The sequence below is a fragment of the Phaeodactylum tricornutum genome, chromosome 24 (genome assembly GCF_000150955.2).
Source record: "Phaeodactylum tricornutum CCAP 1055/1 chromosome 24, whole genome shotgun sequence".
Classification (NCBI taxonomy): Eukaryota; Bacillariophyta; class Bacillariophyceae; order Surirellales; family Neidiaceae; genus Phaeodactylum; species Phaeodactylum tricornutum.
In genome coordinates this window covers 144,268-162,022 of record NC_011692.1, presented here as the reverse complement: position 1 = coordinate 162,022, position 17,755 = coordinate 144,268, and the positions used below count along the sequence as shown (strand labels likewise).

At 48.7% G+C, this 17,755-nt stretch overlaps 3 protein-coding genes across 3 annotated transcripts; all 3 read right to left on the bottom strand.

Annotated features, from left to right (window-relative positions):
• Window positions 1-2,713: 2,713 nt before the first annotated feature.
• PHATRDRAFT_40525 (predicted protein) lies at window positions 2,714-3,681 on the bottom strand (the record flags this gene model as incomplete). The annotated part of the gene is made up of 2 exons (XM_002184462.1): window positions 2,714-2,738; window positions 2,801-3,681. 2 exons carry the CDS (start codon window positions 3,679-3,681, stop codon window positions 2,714-2,716), a joined length of 906 nt encoding a protein of 301 aa, XP_002184498.1.
• Window positions 3,682-4,053: 372 nt separating this feature from the next.
• On the bottom strand, window positions 4,054-5,593 carry PHATRDRAFT_49750 (predicted protein; the record flags this gene model as incomplete). Its single annotated transcript, XM_002184461.1, has 2 exons — window positions 4,871-5,593; window positions 4,054-4,688 (listed from the first exon to the last, which is right to left on the bottom strand). Exons 1-2 carry the CDS (start codon window positions 5,493-5,495, stop codon window positions 4,054-4,056), a joined length of 1,260 nt encoding a protein of 419 aa, XP_002184497.1. The 5' UTR covers window positions 5,496-5,593.
• A 2,159-nt stretch (window positions 5,594-7,752) lies between these two features.
• On the bottom strand, window positions 7,753-17,109 carry PHATRDRAFT_49748 (predicted protein; the record flags this gene model as incomplete). The annotated part of the gene is made up of 6 exons (XM_002184460.1): window positions 7,753-8,039; window positions 8,110-9,255; window positions 9,429-9,692; window positions 9,889-11,515; window positions 11,589-16,804; window positions 16,911-17,109. 6 exons carry the CDS (start codon window positions 17,107-17,109, stop codon window positions 8,026-8,028), a joined length of 8,466 nt encoding a protein of 2,821 aa, XP_002184496.1. The 3' UTR covers window positions 7,753-8,025.
• Between the last annotated feature and the right edge of the window lie 646 nt (window positions 17,110-17,755).

Genomic DNA, 17,755 nt, shown 5'->3' with positions numbered 1-17,755 from the left:
ATTGATATGCTTCGTTCTGGGTCTCATTTTAGGAACAAGTGCTATTTCGATTGCTCCCATGTTGTCGTCAAAAGCTTTGCACTTGACTGTAGGAATCGTGTCTGAAATATTGAATCCCAAATTTAACATCTCCTTTGCCACACCGATGAGTGGTATGACTGTTCTTAAAGCTGTGCTCAGACTCACAAACTCAGACTCTGTTGTTGATAGTGAAATTTCCGTCTGTAACTTTGATTGCCATGTGATGGGGCAACCTGCATAGAATATGACAAACCCAGTTCTCGATCGAGCTGTATCCGGGTCGTCACTTGCCTCCTCTCGATTCCAATTGCCTGAAAAATCTGCGTCTGCATAGACTTCGAACGACTCGTCTTTTGGTTTCAAAACGATGCCCTTATCTTTGGACGCTAAAAGATATCGACCAATCCACTTGACCGCTTTCCCATGTTCCACCTTTGGATTGGCAGAGAAACGGGCACACTGATGCACTGCGAATGCAATGTCGGGTCGTGTTGACTTCTCCAAGTAATTGAGCTTACCAATGACCAATCGATACTGGAAATGTTGGTCAAATGGTTCAGAATCGAGATGCCTGCAAAGGCCTTTTGTCATCGATGCCGGTGTCTGCTTTGTTGCAACTCCGTCAATATTTAGCCTCAAATCCTCTAGAATAGAATCAATGAGATGTGGTTGGGTAAGGTGTATTTCGTCACCCTGTCGATCGATTTTCACTCCCAAAAAGTCTGAAACTCCTGGTTCGCTAGTCAGATTTAGCCCGGCGTTTGTCATGTCGCATTTGATTTGCTCGAGTTCTTCCGGATCTGGACCTGCAAGGATGCTATCATCGGTGTATAGAACGTATACTGATTGACCGCGATAAAACAAATATTTGTCATGCTCGCTTTGCGTGAAACCACACTCTGTAAGTTTAGAAACTAAATGCTGATTCCAAACTCGCCCGGCTTGTTTGAGTCCGTAGTAATTCTTCTTAATGCGTAAAACATATTCTTCAGAATCTTCGGCGTCGACCGTAAATCCCTTCGGTATCTTCATAAACATTTCACACTCCGCTTCGGCTTGTGTGTATGCTAGAACAAAATCGATTTGTTGCATATGCCAACGGTTGATTAGCGCAAGAGTTAGAATAAAACGAATCGTAGGCCATGCTGCAACTGGCGCGTATGTTTCCCAAAAGTTGACTCCGTGAATTTGCTTGGATCCGTCAAAAGCTAACCTAGCTTTCCACTTGTAAACCTCACGCGTTGAAATGCGTCGCTTCCTTTTCATTGACCACACTGCTGGTATAATAGGTGTACCCTGTGGTACTAAGCGTCTAGGATAAAGCTCCCACAATTGATTGTCGGTGTGTGCTTGTACTTCCTCTTGCATTGCCTTTAGAAACTGCGCCTTGTCGGGTTGCTTCATGGCCTCGTGAAGGTACATTGTGTCGGGGTCTGCCGATGCTGCAAAAACTTCGAGCGGATGTATATCATCCTGTGGATCAATGTCTGCGCTTTGGTACGCAATTGTTTCGTATGCTACAAAGTTTGGATTTCGTTGCTCCAAGTATTGCAGATACTTCTCTGTGGCTACTCTCTTTCGTGTAGAACGCCGTAAAGTTGGGGCCTCTTGCTGTGGCTCAGCTGTTGGCTCCACACCTTGTTCGATTGGACTGTCTCCGTCTGAAGCCCCGCCGTCATAGGCAGCTTCTTGACCGTTGTCAATAGCCTCGTTCTGAAGATTTGAATCCGATCTTACAGTTTCCCCGCTCTCGACGGGAGCTGCTCCCTCTGAAGGTGCAACTGATGAAGTCTTTGTCTGACCGCTGCTGGCTCCGATGCCTAATCGAAATCCGCACTTTGACTGCCATTGGGATTTGGGTGCTCGATTGCCAAAGCTAGCTCTCATTGTCTGGAACGTAGAGTCCACTCGAATATGGAATTGTGGCGACGTAAGCCCTGTCCCAATGTCGAGTACCAATGGAACGGTCCTTGCATGTTGTGGGCTAAGCCCCAGATATGCTCCGACTCTTGATCGATCGGACCATTTGTCTATTGTTTGACCGGCTTGCATGCGTCGATCTAAAATGTAGATTGGGGCTCCAAATGCATAGTAGTGGGCTGGATTGAAAGCAACTTTGCTTGATGCAAACGTCTCAATTGGCGGAACTGATCCCTTCAATGACGGTAGATGATTGTGTGTTTCATTCGCCATCCGTAGTGCATACGGCCATAGATGTGAGTCTATTGCGTCGGGCCAGCGTTTCGTTGCATGGATAAGCATTGTTCGGGCATGATCTTGTAGCTCGCGGATTTGTCGTTCCGCAATTCCGTTCTGAAAGTGTGCATTCACTCCGCAAAAGGATAACGTTTGTTTGCTATCTCTCACTTCCTCACGAAACTTGTTGTCAGCAAAAATGCCATTGTCTGCATGATAATGCTTGACAGTTACTCCGTGCGTACGGGCGTACCGCTCGAATGACTGTTTTGCGACTATTGTCTCTTCAGCTGAAGTCCCCTTTTGAATATGAACGTAGCTGAGCCAAGAGTAATGATCAACAAATATTGTAGCAGCGTGGTATCGCTTTAACGTGGGTTTGCCACGAAGCTGTGCAATGTAACCTGGTGTTGTTGATACCAATTGGTCCACCGATATGCACTGTCCTGGGCCGGAAACCTTTTGAATGGGTCTTGCTGAATCTTTTGATGACTCATTAGTCCGCCAGGGCCTTCGAGTGGCTTTGCCGTATAGGCAACTAGTACATAATGGAATTTGACACTCCTTGAGCGATGCCGGTAACAGTCCAACTTTGGCAAGCATGCGGATCTTGGTCATTGAAGCGTGACCAAGTCGATGATGCCATCTCAGAAACAAAGCTGATGGGTTGCCTTGTGTCTCTACGTCTCCTTCGTCCTCTATAATGGTGGTTACTGGGTCCATACCGTCGGCATCTCCAGTTTGAGCTGGGCCGTCAAGTGAAAAATTTGTAGATAGTGGTCCGTTTCGGAGCTCTCCAGATGGGCCGGTGAAGTCTTCGATTTTGTCGTCGAATTTTACGTGAACCTCTTGTTGATCATCGAGATCATCATTGTCCCCCTCCTTGCTGTTGGATGCGGTGGAAGAGTTAAGTATGAGTGGTTCGGAATTGAATGTGTCGTCGTCGACTGAACACTCTGTACAAAAAGCATTGAACTTCTCGTATCCAGAAGCGGTTGTGAACGTTGCGACGTTACTCCCTCTAGCGTCCAGCAAAATGGTTCGCCGGTGTTTGCGTTGCTCCCACTCAAGTACAATACAATCATCGTATGTGATGCATCTTGTGCCCCTTGGCAGAGGTCGAATGTCCCTTGATGTTTGGGACCAATGTTGCGGTGACAGGAGCCGAGTTGGTGATGATGGAATCAGAAACGACTTTGGAAGTCGAATTTTGTGACGTTTCCCGTGATCATCTTCAATTGTCCATTCAATTGTCACTTCAAACATGTTTGTGACTTGTACGCCGCCAATGCCCTTTACCTTTCGCGTAATTGGTTTCATGGGACCAACGCAATCGGATTCGACATTGGTTATGCTTCGAGTAGCACAATTGTCAACGTGAATTTGTCTCGAATCGGTGTCAAAACCGACGCGATGAGCTGCTCTGGCATGTGTGTTGGCGCTTAGCGACACCAATGTTGCCATGGCGACTGCCCTTGGTAGATTGAACCGAGGCTTTTGAACCGTCGGTTGTATGTAGCAACCTGTCGAACGATGTTTGCGTATTGTTTTGATCGACTCAATGCGGTTGCCTATCCCTATTACCTTTGTGTACAACCACTTGCCAATAGGTTTCCAGCGTTGCTTGAGTTGCTTGAACCATTTTGGTTTTGGTTGGTAGGCTGGTGGGTAGGAGTTTGGATCAGGCAAGTCATATAAAGATAGATAACTATATATGACCACCGTCATTAACACTCTACTTCGTACCGTGTCCCAGATGGACATGATGATCCAGGACATTACCTTGAGTATTAGATTCAGTGGTCCATGCATCTCTCAACAACATGGACGCTCACGTCATTCTTCGGTCTCGGCCTTCTCGATTTCGGTTGTTAGGGCCTTGCTCATCCGCATGATTGCGGCGTGTGACTTTGAGGGCGGGCCTTTCTTGTCTGTGGCATTAGGTTCAGATCCTTTTGGAATTGGTTTTCCATTGGAATCCTTTTCGAGTCCGTATCCCTTGCATTCGCTTGCCAAATGCGTGCCCCAAGCTTGATGGTTAGTACAGAACTTAATCTTGTCTCCGTCAAAAGTCTTTGTGTGAGGTTCTGACGCGCTTGGCTTCTTTAGTGAAGCATACTTGTCCGTTTTTGGTTTATCGGATTTCTTCCCTTTCTTCTTCTTCCTTTTTGAGTCACCCTTAGCTTTAGACTTAGGTTTCTCTGACTTCTTTGCCTGAAGTTCCTTGACTTGGGTAGTTAGAGCTAGAATCTTCGCTTCGCTTTCGGATGGGGCATCCCACTCTCCTTTCTCCACCAAAGTTCGATATTTGATAGATGCTTGCGACATTAAAATTTCCGGCTCCAAAAAGACTGTTCCCTCCTCAAATTCGGCTTTCTTCTTGCGGATGTATTCCAAAAATTGCGTATCCTTGGCCGCTTCGTATCCTTTGAAAAGATTCGGAAGTAAATCAAGAGTTTGTTCGCCGCGAGCTGTCAGAGCGTGGAGCTGCTCATAAACATACTCATTGAAAAGAGTAACATTGTGTTCCGCGAGAGACTCCATGTATGAGTCAAGCTTGCTAAGTTTCGTCATACATGCATTGTCGTCGCATTTGTATCAACGTATGCGTGTCGAATGATTACCTTGAGCATTGCGACTCCAGATGGCTCACCTGCAACCGTCCATTCAGTTTCGTAGAGATTGATTTTCGCCATTGCTTCGTGCGTGAGCGATACTTTCAAGCACTGGTAGAGTGCCTCGTCATCTTGTACTTCACGAGTTTTGGTGTTCGCAAATGTACCGACATAGTTGCGGATGTGGGGAAGGGAGATTTGACCGTATTCCTTGATGAGCGACTTGCTGGCGCCGTTCGGAATAGTGATGTTATTTGGAATTTTGAGAATTCCGTTACTTCCGTGTCCATGCCATCCGTGCTCTCGAGCCCTGAGTGCCAGACTCGAAAGTAAAGGTGTGAGAGCACCTGCCTTGATGTCGAATTCAGTTTTCGAGAGCGGCTTCGTTGCCGAAACATAAAGCTTCGCGATCTTCGGAATGCTGTAGTCCAATATCGCCCGACGTCCCTGCGAGAGACTGGGTGAGATGGAAAAGCGTGGAGTTTGATGGACGCAAACCACTTGAGCTGGAAGACTGGAGCCGTTGCTGGGTTCCGTTCCTGCGTCGTCGTCGTCTTCGCCATCGTCGTCTGAAGGAGGTGGATCTCCTACGGACGGATCGTCGGCTCCGACGGGACCTCCCTCTGAGGGGGGTTGTACCCTGACTGATCTAGTGCTGACCATGGGTATTGCTTGCTGTGTCTGCGCAGCGGAAGCGTGTTGTTTTAGCAGTAGTATTGCACCACTTACTAGGGCGTTTACGACAATCTAACGTTCGAGTGCATTCAATCGCTAGATTATAGTTTACATTGCGCGTATAATCTATACTGTTTCCTGCTTGCCGGAAACCATACTAAATCCGTGGGACTTGACGTATGAAAACGAATGTGGTGAGATCCAATGTTAGAATTGGAGTTCTTGCCAATCTCACGTAATTCTGTGTAGAGAGATTTGTTCTATCCCTTTTGAAATGTAAATGCTGCTTTCGTGAACCCCTTTTGATTCAGGCTCCTTTCACATATTGACCTTGACTAATGTACCGCGACACTTGGGTTTCTTGGTTAGGTTCATCCGTCGCTTGGGTCATAAGGAAGAGTTGTCCACGTATGACGAAACATGAATTCGTATACATATGAAAAGTCTCTCCACTTCTGTCACCTAAATTTGTTAATAAGTAACACACCCGCGTTTTCGGGACAAATTATACCAGAACATATTTTGTCGAATCCTGCTTTCACGTAAAAGAGAACATATCTGGAACAGTTATGAATTCCATCTTCTCTAGTGTCTCAAGAACTGACAGTGAACCATCCGTCGGTGTTGATGCAAGTCCATGTCACTGTAGCAAAAAGAAAAGAGACTACAGCGTGCCCGTGGTGGTGAATTCGACGCCTATCCTCATAATTTACAGTTACAGTTAGCTCGGCTTGCACACAAATTTTCCGGACCAGCTGATCGCGTGAAAAAAAGTATTATGAACGCTCTCCTTTTTGCCATCTTTGCCGCAGCAGTCGTCATGCCCAGCTCGGACGCACTCAAATGCGGCGGCCCACTAACTAGTCCTTGCTTAGGCGAGACAGATAAACGCTACGATCCCAATATTCCCTCGTCAATCATAGAGCAAGACCCAACTTGGAAGCAATATGAGGGCTTTTGGAAGATCTCTGTCAAAAACTACGATACGGATGGCACACCGGCTAAACCTAAACCGCATATTCCTGGAGTTAATCAAGATTTACCTTATACTGTAAGTGAAGGGGTCAGCTTCTTCAACCATACCATCATCGGTTCAAGAATCTGGATCTGTGGGTACTATCTATATGGCCCAGCCCCAGAGTCATTCTGCAACCAAACCTTTGACCCTCCTTCTCAGAATGTCATTGGGTCAGGAGTTTGCGGTGTGAACGGTTTACCTACCGCCACTTGCCAGTATGGAACAAGCACCCACGAGAACCAAGGTAAGCGTAAGACGTTGGAGCAAAAATGCTTTTATTCCTCCTCGATTGTGGCGGTAAATGTTTTGCTTCCTCGACTGGCGTTCTAACGAAACTTTTTTCCATATTGTTGACCAGGGGACGTGGAACTATTCCGTGTCAGTTCTTCCGCTGCTCTTGGTAGAGCTGTAATCGACTTTAATCCGCCTGGCAGATTCAGTTGGATTGATTCAGGAACTTTGTGGGGGACCAGTACAATTGATGGAATTTTCAGCCAAAACAACCCATATGTTTTCTTTGACAACAACACTGCCTTCGCCAACTTGAACAATATTAACTTGATCACCAGGACGAGGCAGACCAATGCCATTGCCGAACTGACCAGAATGGAGGAATCCGAGTGGATTGCTGCTATCGAGCAAGCCTACGAAGATACCAACGTCCAAGTTGTAGACAGACTCCCTGTCCCTTTACAAATAGATACCTTAGATCAAGAGTCCTACCCCACCGAAGAAGAATGGTGTGGAGGGGTTGGCAGCGATCCAGCGTGCACCGTATCCCCATTTCAAGAACCAGACGCAAAGTTGAAAACAGGTGCTCTTATGGGTTTCCTCATTCTTGGTCTTGTACTTTTCTGCGTCCCCGTGTACGCGTTGTATCGCTATCGACTTGGCCAGCAGGAGCTTCGTATCAAGGATCACTTTATTCGTGGAATTGCCAGAAATATATCCATCACACCCTCCGCTGGGGCCCTGTCCCACGAAAACCTGTTGGAAGAATTCCAACGAATTGATAAAGACAAGGGTGGCACCATTGAGAAAGAAGGTACGTCTCATGCGCAAGTAACACCGTGGCTTGACTGTGCGGCCATCGTAGGAACGCGACTAACACTTTCTCGCGTTTTCAGAACTTGAACAATGGATGGCTGACAGGGAGCTGGGAATTTCAGCTGCTGATTTCAATGCACTGTGGATTGCTTTGGATAGGGACGGTTCCGGTAATATTGATTTCGTTGAGTTCTGCACTTTCCTTAGTGGTTGTGGGCAGGCGTTTGATGAGGTTTACGATGAGCAGCAGAAACGTTCGAGTGGTACAGTCTGATGCATGTGGGTCAATTTTAAGTGTCAGTTACGCATAGAAAGGGTGCAATCTTGAGCCAACATTTGTGGGTATCCGAAATGAGCGTTGGCTTCGAATCCTACAACGAGCAGGCGAAACCATACTTTGCTATGAATGATAAATAAACATGATCAGCCGAAGCTACTGCACTCTTTAATCGTCTAAGATGGTGATTCTGTTGATCTTGGAAAGAACTTTGCCATGGAGTGTTGTCATGGACCGTGAGTTGTCAAATAAAGACATACCACTATAGCGTTTGAGACCGTCCTGACCTGAAGGCACATCCAAAGCCAACCACAGGACATCGTTATAGGCGAACTGAACTCGCTGTGATCCACTTAGAGCTTGCTGCAAGCATTCATTTAGTAGGGGAAGTCCCATTGTTTCAATACGTTGATCTTTCTTGATCATCATCAGTGCCACACAGAAGCCCCTGGCTATGGCTCTATGAATTTCCATAGGTTCCTTAGAGTTTCCGAGTAACTTCAGTAAGACCGATTCGCAGTCTCGGAACGCCACTTTGGTATCGGGAGATCGTCCGATGACGGCACCAAGCGCGACGCAGGCCGATTCACGTACAATACTCTTGTCATCATACAAGTATTCACAGACCAGCTTCTTCAGGGATGGAATTGCTTCTTCTACCGCGGATCCATCCTTGGTCGATAAAATGTATCGAATTGCGCACGCCTTTCCATGACGTGAGTCACTGGAATTGTCATGATGCTTAACAACTATACTACGGAGGACTTCGATCGAGGACTCGGATCCTAGAAGCGCACAAGCCTCACCCAATACCTTAGCTGCTCCGTGGCGTACACCCTCATCGTGAGATTCCAGTAGTTTTTCCGACGCGTCCAAAGCTGAAGGTATAGTAGACGGAAGTTTGGCCTTAGCACCTCCAATTTTCAAAACGGTAGCGAGGGCTTGAAGTGTAGCTGCTTGAACTGCTGTCGCAGCCACACCTTCGATAATGATTGCTTTACCAGCTGCCCCGGAGACGAGTTCTTTAATCAGCGGATCGACGCGCGATGAGATAGGCATCAACAGAGACAGTGCAGCGATCGCTTCTAATCGGACTTGGCGAGATGGGTCAGATAGAGCCTTCACAAAAGTCGTTTGGAACTGCGGGACAAAGGCTCGTAAAGCTGGACCACCTTTTACAAGAATCAGTCCCAAAGTCTTTAGAATGGCAATCTTGACGTTGCTTGGGTTTCGGTCTCCAACGATACGGAGCAGTGGGCCAGTTATTTTGATAATAAACGGCCCAACCAAATACTTCGTTGAAGTTATCGTCAGTACCTCTCCTAATCCAGCAGCCGCTACCTCCCGAATTGAGGGGGTTCCGTAAAGGATTCCTCGTTGGTAAATTGGCAACAGCGGTTCCAGCCCTAAGAAACAAGCGTCGAAAATGTTAGAAAAGTCGCCCTAGAAGGGATTGCAAATTCAGTCTATCACATGGCGATCAGCAAGACTAATCAAAGCGCCCCACGGATTGGTCGGTGACTTTCAATCGGTGTCTTCATTTCGCAGAACAAAGAACACATGGCGAAACGAAGCTTACCTTTGGGCCTATTAAATCCTGGCAGGAGGAATTCCCCGTCACCAACTCCGCCCTTCCGTCTTCTTGCGTCACTGACCATACTTGCCAGAAGATTACGCATAAACTCGATATGTTTGACGAGCTCTTCGGCAGGGACGAATTTCGTCAGAGTGGAGAATGCTGAATTTGTTGCTTTCAAAACTTCAGTATCTTCGTCATTCAGGCGATACAAAAGCTCCCGAAGTATAATAGGTATTTGTTCGTAGAAATCCCTCTTCTCAGCACCTGAATATTGGGAGAGAAAAAGTGTGAGTGACAAAATCAACATCCATTGATTCGGTTTTGATAAAAAGCTCTCTTTGTCAGACAGAAATCTCATTGTAGAAACCCCCACAGGTTGCCTATGGCTTCTCTCGGGTTTGTGATAGTTTTCCTCACTCAAAGACTAGAGAAACTGAACAGCACCTTCCCAAGTACTCACGTTCGCGGACGATGTCCTCAAGCATACGGCAACTTTCTGTTCTTAGAGAGGCTTTGTCGCTTCCGCATTTTGAGACAACCTCTCTAATTAGCCAATTAACGCCGGCCTCGTGGACGGATGCGCATATCATACTAGAACATTGTCTGACCGCATCTTCCTCATCATACCCTCCTTTAGCTAGTTCGCCCAAAAGCGCAGGGATGATCGATGAAAAATGATGGTAGATTGTATCTCCTGTCACTTGCGAGATCCCGGCAAGTGCCCTTGCATGATTGGCAGAAATTGGATGCTCGATCAGACGCGGAACAATATATGGTAGCAACTCGCGACTACGAATACTGAGAATTCCTGTCAGGCCATTCAGAGCCTTTGTTCGAGTAACTTCGTCGTTTTCGCTAACCTCAAGCGATACCATAAGAGACGGAACAACCTCATCGAAAGCTCTGCTTCCAACAAGACTATGTAGACTTTGAAAGCTAGCTGCCGCCATCTGGCGCACAACTTCGTCGTCGTCAGACAGTGCGTCCTGCACCACCTTAACAATTATCTCGATGAACTTGATAATTTGATCTTTTGTTGAACGGTTGATGACTTCGGTTAGTCCAACACAGACGCCACGCTTCGTGTCTGTATCACCATCGTACAGAGCGTTTCGAAGGACCGGAATAATCTGTGGAAGAACAGAGTCGCCTAGCTTGCTAACCACATCGCCCAAACACCTACCAGCAACTTCCGTACGCTCCTCATGTCCACTGGCAAGATTTGCAATGATCTGCGACACAAGCACCGGCAAGATATCTCGAAGAGTTCGAGCTGTAACGCTAACAACCGTTTTCCAAACTTGAATTGCGCTAGTGCGAACAGCATGTGTCGAGTCATTTCTCGCCATGTAAAGTCCACTGTATACGCGCCGTCGTGTCTCGGGACCAAGCGCAAGCGCGATTTGGGCTTGAGCGCGCTCGGCTTTTCGAATGTCATCTTGTGTGTCACCGTCTCCCTTAACCATTGAAGTGCCTCCGATTGTACTGAGAAGATCTCCCAGAAGCGAGAGGGACGAAACACGAATGCGGTAGTCCTCGTCACGAAGACCCAGTTCAAGGCTTGGCAGGATCTTATCGACATGAACTTTACCGTGACTACGGATAAGAACCCTTCCGGCTCGCATTGCAACATCTCTAACAGGCTCGCTGTCATCTGACAATCCATTGATTAGTGCAGGTAAGGATACATCAATGAGAGGAGTAAAACCTTGTCCTAAAGCGGGTGGAAGAAATGTCAACATCCACAGAACACCTTCTCGGGTGCTGGCTTGGGGATAACTTCGCAAAGGCAGAATTTCATTCCGCATGGCGTCATCAACAACCGCACTCCCAGAAGCAACAAGGACTTCCGTGAGACCTTGTGCTGCGCCGCTGCGCTCTGCAGAGCTGCAGGTGTGGTCACGGAGCTTCCTAATGAGCCATGGACGAAGGTCTGGGAGGATGTACTCACCAAGACTGCGTGTTAAGGAGCCAAGAGCTTTTGCAGCTGTGCTCCTTACGTCAGGGATAGGGTCTAGGAGCGCAGTTTGCAAATCTGGCAGGAGCGTCGGTAAGTATGGGACAAAATCTTTTGGGTCATTAATCATCTAAATTCGAATGAGAGACTGGTGAGGAGAATATGGACCACATGACTTCTAGAAACACGGTCAAAAAGCGTACCGTACAAATATTTCCCGCGATGAGGCCACCGTAGCGTTTGCTGTTGGCACCTCGATCCCTAAGCCCTCGATGAAGAATTGGAACAATGAGGGCAAGGCTTGGAGCGTCAATTGCGTGTAAGAACTCTGTCTCAATTAGCCCTTCGAGGGCTTTAACTGTATTGTCTGCTGGATCTGTTAGCGCTTTGAGAAGGATACTACTTATGGAGGAAATTTCAGGATTGCGGATTACTGTACTGATTTCGTCCAAAGCCTCTTGAGCGCTCTGTTTAACTTTTGGGTGCGTATCACTAAACGCCTCAGTAAGTTTTGGAACTACTTTCGGTAAGGCAGATGCAAGCTGCTTTGGAGCCAAGTGACTCATTGAGCCTAGCATATGTATCGAAGCCTGCTTCGTTCGCCATGCAGGATCTTCGAAAGCCTTAAGAACAGCTGGCATTACCAACTTGACCCCATGAGCAGAAAGCTTACTCATAATGAGCCCAACGGTGTGAGAGGCAGCAATCCGAACGTGGTCGCTAGTGTCTGAGAAAGACTTTAGCAAGGCCGGGAGTAAAACTATCACGTACGGCTCGAATAGCAGACCCAATCGTTCACTGAGAAGTTCGATCGCAAATAGTGACCCTTCTTTGCCACTAGCTTCACCTGTCACACATACTTCCTCAAGTTTTCTTACAATGTCGTACTTTTTCAACGCAGTGATACCACTCCCTTTGATTGCCGCTGATAAACCGTACGCTGCACCTCGTCTTTGTGCAAGGGTAGCCCCGAAAAGACAGTCATGGAGAAGGCTTGTAAGAATACTTTCGATCCGTTCTTGTGTGCGACCCTTCTTCATGAGTTTTGTCAAGGCGTCAGCTATACTAGTCTGAACCTCTTCACTCGGTGTCTTCAGTGCAGAAATAAGCATAGCGATAGTGCCATCAACTTTTTCCTCGTTCGCTGGGCCCTTCAAATGAAGAGCGACTGATCCGAGTGCGACTACAGCTCCTTCTTTCCGCCTGTCGGAAGCAGAAGTATCTCGCGGGACCTTATCGATTGGCAAAGAACTCAGGGCGGCCTCGTTGGCCACTCCAGTCCTTAACACGGCTTCAAGGTGTGGGAGTAAAAAAGCGATCGCTTCATCCGAGCCACCATTTGAAGCCACAACGTCTCGCAAAGTGTTCCGTGCTGCACCTTTTACACCATCATTGCTATCCGCAATACCATACGCCATCAAAAAGCTCGTGAGAAGCTTCAAGGTGGTCTCGTCCATCTCTACTCTCATTGTGGAGCTCGTGGTCGCCGCTAACGCGCTCAGCACTCCAAGACGCGTCGAGATCCTATCTGGCGAATCCTGATCTTCTGTCTTGCTTGGACCTCTTACTCCTGTAAACTGACTTTCCAAAGCCTCCGGGTCAAGAGTGCGTTCTTCTTTTGGCTTTAACAATGCGGAACTTGCGGCTTTCTTCTTACTTGTCCTTTGCTTTCCGATACCGGCGACAGCGAGAGCTGACTTCTTTGGCGGTACCTTTTTACTTGACAACCCAGCTAGAATCGGCTTTTTCTTCGCGGGGGCTGGCAATGAATTCGCCGCTTTCAACAGGTTTTCAGACAAAGCTGGTTGCCTCGCTGTCGGAAAGGCTTCGATGTAAAGTTTACACAAAGTCTCAACGTTCCTACTCACAGAGTTGGGATGCAAAGCCATTGCATGAGCAAACGCAGAAGCTGCTGCGTGGACTATGGACTTATCGCGGTTGTTCAAAAGAGGAAGCAAAGGCGCTGCGTAGAGGGGAGATGGCCGAGGTGTATCCTTGCAATCGAAACTCTCAGCTTCGTGGACAATAGCCCAGGCCTTTTGCGCTTCCGAGCGGACGTCGTCATCCTCTTCAAAACAATTCAACCAGATTCGGTTCTCTACCAGAGGATTCATTTTGACTGTCTTGCGCTGGACAGACGCAATTTTTGCGAGTGCCAGCATTGCTGCCTTTCGGCAGTTCTTGCCTCCAAGAGCTCCTCGCTCGTCCAGCAGAGGAGCCAACTCATTTGCACTCAACGGAAAACTACTCGAATCGTCGATATGATAGCATGCGACCAAGGCTTCATACGCCGTAGGGTCCTGAAATGTCTGCGCTCTATCGTACTTGAGCAATCCCAAGAGACCAGCCGCCATATCCTTGCGGAGTGGGGTGACAAGCTCACTTGAGCTTCTACCAGACAGCAAGAGAGTGTGTCTGTCCAAAACACGAACGGCTGCTTCGCACCCAGGCGGAGTACGGGGTCCCAGCAAAGAAGAGTATACAATAGGGAACAAGAACTGAAAGGAAGATCCAGAGAGAGGTTCACCAAAGTGATCCATTTCGTAGATTACGCAAGCCGCCGATGCACAAGGAGACGGTAAAGGTGACACGGACAAAGCTCTACCTTCTTTCTTGTGAAAGATACCCTCCTCAACCGCCGTTCCCTTTCGACAACTGATCATCAGCGCCTGAGCCAATGTGGGTGCGTGTATTTCATGTATTTCATACACGCAAGTGGCAAGTGTAGTCAAGGTAACAAAACTAACATCCTGTAAAGTACGAAGCTTTGAGATAGCGGGGCAGGACGCGACGGCTGTTTGCAAGATTATTTCAAAGACAGCTGGTAGACAAGTGTTCCCCAGCTCGATATCCGAGGCACAAAGTGTGCGAATAGAGTGAAGTACCCGACAGTAATCATCCTCGAGAAGTGCTGAAACTTCGCCGCGAACATTGTCCTGGGAATCAACAATTCTCTGTTCTTCGACAGAGAGAGGTCTGCTTGTAGAAGAATTAGTCGTCTCGTTTTTTTCGGCCATTTCTGTTTTCATTTGTATCTCCCACGCTTCCTCTTCCGTCAAGTGCTTCTTGCCACCTTTTCGTTCCACAGCTGGTTTCTCGTCATCAGACGCGTAAAGCGTCCCAAAAGGGGTCTGATAGACGGCAATTTGATGGTCTGACAAGCCTTCCACCTTCGACAGGAGGTGTCTTAAACGATCGGCCCAGCGCGCTCCCAAAGAGTGGCAGAGTTTGTAAGCTACAGTGTAGGCTGATACTTCACAACCATCTTGGTTAAGTTCCGACGAGCAGTTGCTCGCCACGCCTCCCAAACTCGTTGTCAAACTCAAGACGGCGTTGTGCCAGACTCCGCTTGTAATTGCTGAATCTTTTGATTGCGAATGTCCAGTCCAAGAAACAATTTCGGCCGCCCAAATTTCCACGTCGATCGCTGTGTTATCGCGACGATCCAAGGTACTTTGAAGAGCTCGCAACGTGTTAAACACAAGAGCCGTCCGTTGGTGGCCTTCCGTTTTGAGCGACGAATTCACGTGCATCAAAATCCAAACCGATACGACATCAGGACACTTTTCTCGGAGCAAATGTGCAACTCTCCGGACAGCGTGACCATCTATAGGAAAACTAGTCCGTGCCAATCCTGAGATTTCTGACTCTCGCGCTTCTCGCGTGGCATTTTCTTGCCGGGATCGCTTATCCCAGACCACACCTTGTTGATTGACTACTGCAGCCAAGGCTAGCGTCAGGGTCTGTGCTGCGCTGGGTTTGTAGGTCAGAATCGTCTTCCACAAAGCAAGTAACGCGGCCACGTCCGTGGCGGCGTTCCGCGACAAGTCTTCACCCGTCGTGATTGAAATGACACCCACAGCCAAGGCCGATGCCGCAGCGGAGATACTATTCGATCTCGGAAACGCATTGACAAATGATTCGCTGGCGTTGCCGTCATCGCTTCGTTGCGAAGCCAATTGCACGTACAAGGCAACAATGCGAGCCACGATAATTCGCGAAAGACCATTGCAATTTGATGTACTATAAAGAAAACACGTCGTCTTGGTATTGCATGCATCGTTTCCGCCCGTACCAATGACTTTGTGTGCCCAGGACGGTATGGGTTGAGACGTCACCGCGGAGTGCAAGACGGTCAAATACAAACAGGCTAAACCTTCCCAATATAAAGTCTTTTTCGTGTTTGCCACCTCCACCCACGTCTCCATGGCTTTCTGTAATTGCAAATCCACGAACCAATCCTTGACCAATGGTTCCAACGTATCCGGATGCACTCGCGACAAGAGCAACGACAGTATTGGTCCCGCAGTGTCCGTCGAGGGTTTAGCCACGAGCAGAAGGGGTTGCTTCATTGTATGCAGGGCTTGTCGATAGACCTTTGCGTTGTTGTTGTCGTCATCCTCAACATCCGAACCGAGGACATTACGTAGAAGCAATGTCCATGCTAGCAGTGCTCGCATCCCTATTACCACTTTGGGATCCGCCTTGGTTGCTGGTACCTTGGCGAGCAGATGCAGCAATCCGTCCACTATTGATCCGAGGCTATCTACAATCGAAGAATCCGTGTCGGGCCGTGAGACATCGACCACTTCCGCCAATTCCGTCAGGCATTCGTACATCGACACTCGTGAGGGCACTAAAGTGGCGTTCGACGCGGCCAATGCCTGGGAAAACTGTAAAACCACACCGTTGGAAGTGGTTCCTGCAGACGCAGCTCGTGCCCACACCTGTACGAGTCGGACCGCAGCGTCTCGAATGGTGCTTTTGGGGCTTTGTATACATTTCACAACGTGCGCTAACCAATCCGGACTGACAACCGTGGTCTCACTCGTCCCCGTCACGAAGTGTCGAATCCATCCCGTGACGGTCGGCCACGCCTTATCGGGATGTGATTTCACTTTGAGCAACAAAGCGGGACAAACCGTCGTCTGGAAAGTCTCGTCCGGAATGTGCTGCAGCATGGTGCGTACCAAAGCCATCTCATTTTCCGACGTATAGACGGCGAGCGTGTAGGAGAGGAGCAGGGCGGTCCAATCGTTCGACTGCAACGCCACCGGTGTCGTGGATGGTGACGGGTCCGCAGCAGTTGCGCTGTCCAAGGCCGATCCCAAGGCGATCGCTGGCAAAACTGGTGCGTTGTCGGTGTTGTCACTACTGTCCAGAGCGAACGTGGAGGCCAATGTATAGAGGGTGGACGTCCAGCGCTGGCGATCGGACTCCGTCGGCGGAGGCTGTGACAATATCGCCACAGTGTCGTCCAACAGCTGGGCGTCACCGGCTTCGTCAAGCAAACGTGCGAGTGCGGACCAGAGACGTGCTTCGTCATTGGCGTGGAGATCACCCGCCTCGGCGGTTCGCAAACACCAGGCGTAAATAGGGACGATGCGGCGGTAGGCATTAAGTGACGATCCGGTGATATCTAACCAGAGGAGCGAAAATACGGATTCACCGTCAATATGGTAAGCTCGGAGCGTTTCGAATCGAATATCCGCAGCATTCTCGTACGTTTCGTTGACGTGTCTTACCTTTGGCGCATTCGAGAAGTACTCGACGGGTGGCTTCATCCTGCTGTTGGAGTGCTCGTTGCGTCCGTTCCACCAGGACTGTCCGACGTTTGTTCAGCCAGGTATCGGGACGAGACGACGCTAGCGTGTAAAGATCTTGGTAGAACTGATCCACGTCGTCGTTGATGTCCGGGTCCAGCGTGTGTGATTCGTCCCGCATACTGTCACCGAACGTGAAAAAGGCGAATACGAACGCGACCGATCAGGATGCGAACCAAACCGCAGGCGTGAGATTGTGAACACGCTTACCGTACGTATTGGAGTAGTAGATATCCAACTGTAGATACAACAGATGACAACAAGCAGTCCTCACACGTTTAATTGTTCGCTGCGTGTAGCTATTGTTGCTATTAGTATTGGTGTCCCAATACGGGTCTGTGTTTGCTCCTCTCTAGACCATGGTCGATGGAACGGGATCTTCCCCAGACGCGCAATTCGTTCGTCGTGTTGGACTGGACTGGACTGGACTGAACTGGACTGCCCTCCACACAATCTCGACCAACCTGTCCTTAGTACACCCGCCTAACATATCTGCGGGAAGGAAATGACCGTGAGTCCGGAATGGGACGTAGAGACGGCGTCGACCCGTCGTTCCGACAATAAAAACCCGGATGTACTCCGGTTTTCATTGGGGCACGCGATTGGAGCACACGGTCACGAAAGGCACGGTACCGGTCGAACAGAGGAGAAACCTAGAGAGGTAAGTAACAGCGTTGTTTCTGCAAGAATCCCTCGCCCGCGAAAGGAAGCGGTTGGGTTCCCACGATCCAACCTCCGACCCACGCCAACGAGGGGCATCCGGGACG